The following is an 8,225-nucleotide window of genomic DNA, read 5'->3' as shown; positions in this document are numbered from 1 at the left end:
AAGCCAAGTGTCTGCACCCCACAGGTCTGGTCCTGCTGCTGCCAAGGCAGCCCCCCCGTCCCGTGATGATCAGTGATTGAAAGCATGGGGGTGTGGAGCTGATGTGATTGATGTGCTCTCTTGCCAGGTCTTCTGGAAAACCAGAAGTTCCAATCAAAATTTTGGTAGGTAGACCAGGCAGTTGAGAGAATGGGGTTCTCTCCTGAGGCCTAGGACAGGATGCTAAATTTTTAAGCTCCCTTTGGTGAGGTTGTCTCTTAGAGCTGATGGCCAAGGGTTCGGATGGTCAGGAGAGCAGGCTGTGGTCTGCCCCCTCCCTTTTTTGAGAGTTGTGGGCGGACACAGAAATTGCGGCCACTCTAACTACTTCTGCCATGGGTTAAGGATATTAAGCTGTGGACCTTGTACCACAAGCATCAAAGGTCTTGGTCACTAGGTGCGCTGTATGGCAAGATTTTGGTTACAGCTTAGCTCGCTGTTATTTTCACAGCACATTGAGCAGGCATTTGGTCAGTTTGGCGTAGTGGGTTTTTTGTTCCTACAACATCAATTCCATAACGCAGTGTTGAGATCCACTTTGAAAGGGAACGACTAGGTTATGTAGGTAACCCTGGTTCCCTGAGAAGGGAAACGGAGACACTGTGTCACGATACTTCAGGCATGCCTTTATGTCTTCCTTCAGATATTGAAGTTGAAGATGTTCTTTCTAGGTGCCCTTATAAACCCTTCCAGCACACCTGTGACATCACCTAACTGCAGTAGCCAATCAAGATTGATCTCAGACACCAGCTTCACGAGGAGCATTCCCATAGCATCAATCTGGCCCTGGAGATAACGTTTCAGGCCCTGCCCAAGACTAGAAAACATACAACCAGGATTAGTTTAAAAGTGGATGCTGTCAAACTCAATTCCTGGAGGGCCACAGCTCTGCACAGTTTTGCTCCAACCATAATCAAACACACCTGATCCAGCTAATCAAGATCTTCACGATTACTAGAAACTTCCAAGCAGGTGTGAATTGGAGCTGGTTGGAGCTAAACTCTGCAGTGCTGTGGCCCTCCAGGAACTGAGTTTGAGACCGCTGCTATAAAGGCTTTTAGAGCAGAGGTGGGAAAATTGGGCCCTCAAGATCCACTTTTCTGCAGTTTAATTCCAACCCTGATCAAACGTACCTGAACAAGCTAATTACTAGAAAGCTACAAGCAGGTGAGTTTGATCAGGGATGGAGCTAAACGGAGCCAGAGTTGCCCAGCTCTGGGCTAAAGTCAGAGTGTCCATCAATACTACACATCTTCAAAATTCCCAGTTGGAGGCAAAGTAGGTCCTATCTCACCTTATGATGCCAGACAAGACAACTGAAACACCTTTACCTTTTTGTCTAACCTAACCAATCCCTCTTACTTTTCAACCTTCCTGCAACTGTCAGACTCCATTGTGGTATGCAACACCCACTTTTCATGATCCAGTCAATTACAGATAAAAATAATCCTACCCTTTTCGATGTTGAAAATTAATCTCTTTCGGTGGTTCCCAGACCTCTTCCTGGAGCCCCCTAACACTGCACATTTTGAATGTCTTTGACACACCCATTTCAGGCCTTGGAGTCTTTCCTATTAAGTTGATGATTGGAAACAAGTTCGTTTAGGCAGACATACAAAGGGACAGATTTACTAACAGCTTATGCCAGTACAAACCCTCTTTTGGCATTTAAATACTACTGTCAGGATTTACTAAAGACACGCAGTAAAAAAATTAGTGATGAAATTGCGTGGACAGTTATTTTTGCGGCTGACCTTATTGCATATACATTTGTAAGAGTTTCCCTTTCATATGCAAAAATTATGGGAGGAGAGTATTTAAATAAATCATGCAACGTGGTTTACTAAGGTTTGTGGCAGTCAATGTAGTGGTATTTGCACCATTATTTACCACCCAAAAAAAAGCATAATCCATTTGGCGCTTGACATGCTGCCCTAGTCACTGGTAGGAGGGCAGTGAACGTGATAGAAGGGAGAGAATTTTCATTTCATTTCATTCTCATGTTCATTTAGAATGCCAGAGAAAGATGTTATCCAAACGTATCGTTTGCCAAGCTGATTTATTTTTAACTTGTGTTGTTAGTAGATTACCCACACCTTATTATCATTGGCTCTGCTAGTTTCCAACACTACGCTAATTTGCACTGCTTTCGGTACACTGCATTGGTCATTATGGAAATGATCTGGCTGTGCCTGTGTTCTATAATTTGCACATCATCAGTAGATCAGCCACAGAACTTTTCACTCTTCACTCCCATCCACGCTGGGATTGCAGTTTCACACTAATTTGCCATTTTTAGTAAATCTGGCCAAAAATGTGCAGTGTTGGGGGTCCCCCAGAAACAGGTTTGTAAACCACTGTCCTATTTTACTCTAAAATAAATCACATTTTCACAAGTAAAAATAAGTTGCATGGCTTTAACTCTTCCTGAATCAGCTAAACTTCAGAATTACTAGAAAATTATAGAAGTGCTGTAGAAGCTTGGCGCTAAACTCTGCAGGAAAGCAGAGAACACGAATTATGTTGGGGCCAGAGAATTGAAGTGGTGGCTACCATTGCTAGGATTTAAATGTAGTTTTGATTTAATGATGAACTTAAAAATACCTTCCGCCAAAGTTTATTCCCAATATACACAACATTCAGTTTAATTTAATTTGATGGAAAATTACTTGTTAACATAAGGCAGATTTCCGTTACAGTGGAGGGAAAGAAGTGCACATTCTGATTGTAATGAAATATATGCATTAAAAATATGTTTCTAAACAAGAAATATCACTTAGGACCTTGTTTGATGAGGCCCCAGAATATGCTGTATTCATTAAATATTAAAACCAGCTGCAGTAACATGTCATACTATGACAGTTAATTCTATGCAAGCTTTTACATTTCAACATTCAAATATACAAGATAAATGTAACACATTCTTCTGAACCATTCAAGGTGAATGGAAGAACTAAATAAGCCTACGATATGATTGTAATTACAACAATGTGATATCTTTTGGTGGACTGTATTTTGGTAACAAACATTCATTGAGATGTTCCTTTAAATGCAAATAAAGGTACTGCTAATTACGACAAATTCTTTTCACTAAAGGTAATAAAGTTAGGCCTGTAACATGCTCTAAGAACTGATCTAATCTGTCTGAACAAAAATCGTGTTTTGGTTCACTGGGTCCATGGCATGTGGTCATCTGCTTTAGTTGTGCCCTGGTTTAGGGTGTGCTGTGATTTTAGTTCATTTTTACATGTCCCAGGTGGTGGTTTTCAGATTGATGTCATGTGTAAAAGCCTGGCATGGTTTTTGTTGCACTCTTATTTTGTAGAGCAGGGACTTCAAGTGCTGGTGTGCCACTGGATGAGACACTGGATAGTTGCTGGGTTTTAATAGAGGAATCATGACATTCAGGTGGCAGAGGGATGGAAATGATTGGAGCAGGGTTGCGCTGCTTGGTCTCTGAGCTTGGGTGTGAAGTTTTGCCACAACTTGCACCATGCTCCGGAACATCTGCTGAAACTGCTCTGGGCTTTCTAGCTGGAAAATCATCCTGATCTGAAGGAAAAAATATATATACAGAGGTGAAAAACAGAAAGAAATGTGCACAATGGATTGTGGGAGTCTTAAAAGAGTTTTTTCGATTCTGAACAACAAATTTCCCACACTTTATCTATATATATAAAAAAGACACAAAAACAATTTATTGTGATATTCTCAGGTTTCCATGACTGTGTAAACCCTGGAATAATCTATAATCAAGTGAATTGATCCATTTTCAAAACACTATGCATGAAATAAACTGTATATGAGGCATTTGTAAATGCAAAGCAAAGTTCTACTAGTTTTGTGTAGTTATTTTTTTAATGGTGCATCTATATATGCAACATGCCTGATGCACTCGTCTTCTTGCCAAGGGATTGGGTGAATGGACAGGGCAAAACTTTTGCTGGAGTGTAAGTATTCAAAGGAGCCTTCTTTGTGGGCACAGCTGATGGTTAAAACAAATAAAAAAACAGATTAAAACAAATGTACAGTAAACATGACACAGTGGCAGTCAGTGCATGTTGTTTTGACAGTACCTGGCGAGGATGCCGATATTTCCAGTACTGAATCATGGGATATGGCTATGGAAGCGAGGAAGTCATCCACTTGTTTGAGAGACAGGGAATTGTGGAGGGTCTCCAAGGGACAGATTGAAGGAACCATGGAATATAACTCAAAACCTTCAATGAAATATACAACATCAGAATCTGAAAAAATGGCTAGAATAATCATATAGCATGAACTATAACTTAAGATCTTGGAGAGATGGCAGAGATATGGCGTTCCATTTCCTCTGAAAATGACAAGCAACAACACCGTCAAACGTGAGTTTGAGGTGGGCAAGATGGAGGCAGATGGGTCACACAAAGAACAGCTCACAATACCTTCAATCTACCAAAAAACATCACTTGGCCAAGATGGTTTTTATGAAGCGGAAATGATAATCGACCTACCTTTTACAAATATTTTTATTTCTCAAATGAAACTAGTGGAACAACATGATTATGATTTGATTTATTCAAGTCATGCAATTTGGCACAAGATGCCAGAATATAATCTTCAGGTGTCTTTTAATAAAAGCATTAAGCCACAAGAGGTCAAGCATTACAGTTATTATACCACAGATAAGCGGTGTTATTAATCACGATAAAACCACTGTAACACAGTCTCTCATGGTTTATATTGCTTTTATCCAACACCAGCAAAAGTTAGAGAATATAAATACACCAATGTTCAATAAATAGTTACATTTATCAAAATAAAAAAAATAAAAATCAGAATAACCAATTCTTCTGTCAAGTTATATAGTTCATTAGACTGTTTACGGTTGCCAAGCAACATAACAGCCAGGCACATTCATATAGAATGTGCGTCACAAGTGTGCTGTGGATTCAAATGGGACTCATTCCATTAGAATTTAAAGATAGAACTGATTAGACTCAACACCCAGATTGATTTACTGTTTAAAAAAAATTATCAATACCAATTAACAATAAAAGAAGAGCCATCTTAAGAAGAGAATGAGTGAAGAAGCCAATCGCACATCAGTATAAGGAAACAATTATTAGGCAATGTTCAAATGATTAGGTTTGGGGATTTACCTAGAATAGGACTAAAATGTAAGATGAAATTGTCTTGTCAATTATTTAAAAAAAAATTAAAAATACAAAGGAGCATATGCAATATGTTACTTTTCTTTCTGCGAATGCAAAGAATAAACCAAAAACTAATTTTCTTGTGGGTACATAAAGAAAGATAAGAATAGAATTCTTAGGGGTTTTTCCTGTTTCATCATTATAGGACAGATCTAAGTGAGACAAAAAAGGAGGGTCAAAAACTAAGGTCTACAGACTAGATCTGAGTACTTTCTACACAAGATAGAGAACCAGAGCCAAAATAAAACAACAAACACTAATTAGACAGGATAGAATGTGTATATTAAGTATGATTAACACTTACCACTGAACATACTGGAAAACACTGACCCATTTAGAAAAGCAGATTAAAAGAAAAAACAAACAATAAAAATGATATGCTAAAAATGGGCAATTTTCTAAACTTCCAAAAACATCATTTTGGATGTTATCAACGTATAAAACACTGCAATGCATTAAATAATGCATAATAGAATTTGGAATTGAAAAAAAAAAAACAAAAAAAACACAGAAAACATGAAAACGTTAGCTAAGCTAAAATATGCAGATAAATTTAAACAGGTTAAAATAAAGTGTTATATTAAATAACTATTCTTCAAATAGGCCAAAGAGCAGCAAATTCTGTTCACCTGAAAACTGTCAACATATTTCATCAGTTTCTAAGAACTAGTTCATTCAACCACAAATAAACAACCACAAATAATTTAAAATTAGTAACAACAAAATATTTCAAATTTTAACCTTATTGTACTTTCGTGTAGATGATGGAACAAAAAAGATAGTGATTTTTGAAATCCATGTAATGAGATCACCGTGCAGAGGAGACTAAATTGTTGATTCAATATATACATGATGTCTGGTGTGTTGAATGAGTATTTTTAGTCCTCTAAAATGAACAGCTGTCACATTCCCTGTGCCCCATTCTAGGGTTGATGGAGGAACTCTATATCCAGAAGAACAAATAATAAATTAAAAAAACTGAATGTGAGGGGAAAACGTGACTAGGAATTAACAAAAGCAAACATACCATTGGTTGGGTGTCGCGCAAATGAGATAGAAAATCTTTTTACAGCAGAACCACGTGTAGCCTCTGAGAAAGAGAAAAACAGGTACCTGAAATGTATAACAGCTAAAAGAAAGGGTTAAAGAAAGACTAAAGAAGGCAAGAGTCATGCAGGAAAGACGCAGAAGAAAAGCATAGGGATGCTTGTGTTTAGTGTTTGGACAGCCATTAGGGATAGGGATTAAAAAACATGTTCCACATTTCAAAATTAAACCTTCAGTTTCCTTCTGTTCAAGCAAGCACCCCATATTAACCCTAGAATGCATACTGGGGGTTAAATCGACAAGATAGAACAGTAGTTTTCAATTCTAGCCCCAGGGACCCACAGCACTGCACATTTTTTTTTGTATCTCACACCTAATCTAGATAATCAACTACAGTGTAAACCCTAATGCTCAAAATACTTAATTGTTTTGAGTAGGACAAACTTAAATTGAACACATTAGTTAAGTTAAATTAACTGCTATGAGTATTTAGAACTTTCTTTTTCTTTTGAGTTCACAGCACTGATATTTCAAGTAAACTTAACTGTTTCATTGTTTTGAGTTGTATGAACTAATTTCTTTTAATTTAGACTAACTTAAGTTTAACTGAAACTGGACTGGGATTTCTATTTCCCAGCATGCTTTGCCCATGGCACTCGAAAGGGAGAGTAAATGCTAAAATTAAGTGTTACATAATGTTTTTTGCGCAAGATTAATGGTATGGGAGATTTAGTAGCGATTAATGTTTTGTTATGCTGATTTAGAAGAGTTTCTGCTAATGTGGGTTTTTGGAGAGCTACCATCATGGTGACAAGTAGCGCATGCAGCTTGGTTTGAGAGCAGGTAAGTTACATGTTTTAAGTTGCTGTACTCATTCAGTAAGTACTATACCATACTATTGCTAACATGTTAGCAAATTAGCAAGATGGCATTTTCTGTATTTTCTTAGGGTTTACAGTGAAGTAAATAACTGATTTAATTTGCAAGAACTCAAAATAAAAAAGGTAATTAACTAAATATTTAATGTTAATTGCTATCAAAATGTAACTCAGTCCTTTAAGTTAGGAGCAATTAACATGCATGCGTACTACAAACTTATTTGGGTTTACAGTGTAGCCAGAAGATAGATCCATCACTTGACTGTATCAGATAAGTGAGACATTCAAAAATGTGCAATGCTGTTCCAAGAGACGCACCACTTTTTTGGAATTTCTTTTTAAAATAATTTTTTTTCTATCACTACCCCAAGCCTTTGTAAAGGGTCTCAAAATTACACGTAGGCTTTTCATATGGAATTTTGACTCGCTATAGTATTTTTTGGTCTGTATTTATCTTTGATTGGATCTTGGACTAACACAAATAAACACCCAGTGGCATCAGATAAGGCTGCTAGCACAGCTCTTACAAGGCAACATTACAATCCTAGTACCAGGACTTCTCATTGGTCAAAAGCTTATTTCTTATGAACAAACTCCATTTCACCGATCTTGACTCTCAAGGTTCACCACAGTCATTTACTGGCCATGCAGTGAATCTCTACACAACTTCTTACACTAAATGGACACAAGACTACAACATATCCACTGTGTACTTATTCAGATTTGCAGTTTAGCAACAGTTACACACATTTACCTGTTCTTCACCTTAGTTTCAGAAAAACAACAGTCTATCTTTCCACAAGACAACTTATCTGCAAGCATCAGCGAAATAATCTGCAAATGTTGCTAGTAAATTAAAATCTCATAATTATAAAAGTAATTATATTGAACTGAATTTGGTTATGGCATTCAATGTGAACAACTGAACATTGCTAAAACATTTAAACTGGTGTATAATCAAATTCTTCAATGATTTAATTACACTGAAAGATAAAACCGGGATGCCAACTCTTTGTACGGGTCATTTTTCCTCCTTTATGCATTCATGTAGGCGTTTTGGGTCATG

The 8,225-nt window shown here is 37.3% G+C and overlaps 1 protein-coding gene across 21 annotated transcripts in view; it reads right to left on the bottom strand.

Annotated features, from left to right (window-relative positions):
• Positions 1–2,640: 2,640 nt before the first annotated feature.
• ppip5k2 (diphosphoinositol pentakisphosphate kinase 2) overlaps positions 2,641–8,225 on the bottom strand; it is a 52,009-nt gene continuing 46,424 nt past the window's right edge. For 10 of the 21 annotated variants that reach the window (XM_051908999.1, XM_051909005.1, XM_051909008.1 and 7 more), the window contains 5 exons: positions 6,262–6,324; positions 5,539–5,559; positions 4,116–4,259; positions 3,926–4,024; positions 2,641–3,591 (listed from right to left, as the gene is read on the bottom strand). In XM_051908999.1, coding sequence (XP_051764959.1) covers positions 3,317–3,591; positions 3,926–4,024; positions 4,116–4,259; positions 5,539–5,559; positions 6,262–6,324 — 602 coding nt within the window. In that variant the 3' untranslated portion in view covers positions 2,641–3,316. Of the gene's footprint in view, positions 3,592–3,925; positions 4,025–4,115; positions 4,260–5,538; positions 6,178–6,261; positions 6,325–8,225 lie in introns of those variants that run through there. The other 11 variants (XM_051909004.1, XM_051909010.1, XM_051909015.1 and 8 more) reach the window with 4 other exon arrangements.

This window comes from Ctenopharyngodon idella, chromosome 10, assembly GCF_019924925.1.
Source record: "Ctenopharyngodon idella isolate HZGC_01 chromosome 10, HZGC01, whole genome shotgun sequence".
Classification (NCBI taxonomy): Eukaryota; Metazoa; Chordata; class Actinopteri; order Cypriniformes; family Xenocyprididae; genus Ctenopharyngodon; species Ctenopharyngodon idella.
Note: the sequence above shows the minus strand (reverse complement) of the source record. Positions and strands in the feature narration are given on the sequence as shown.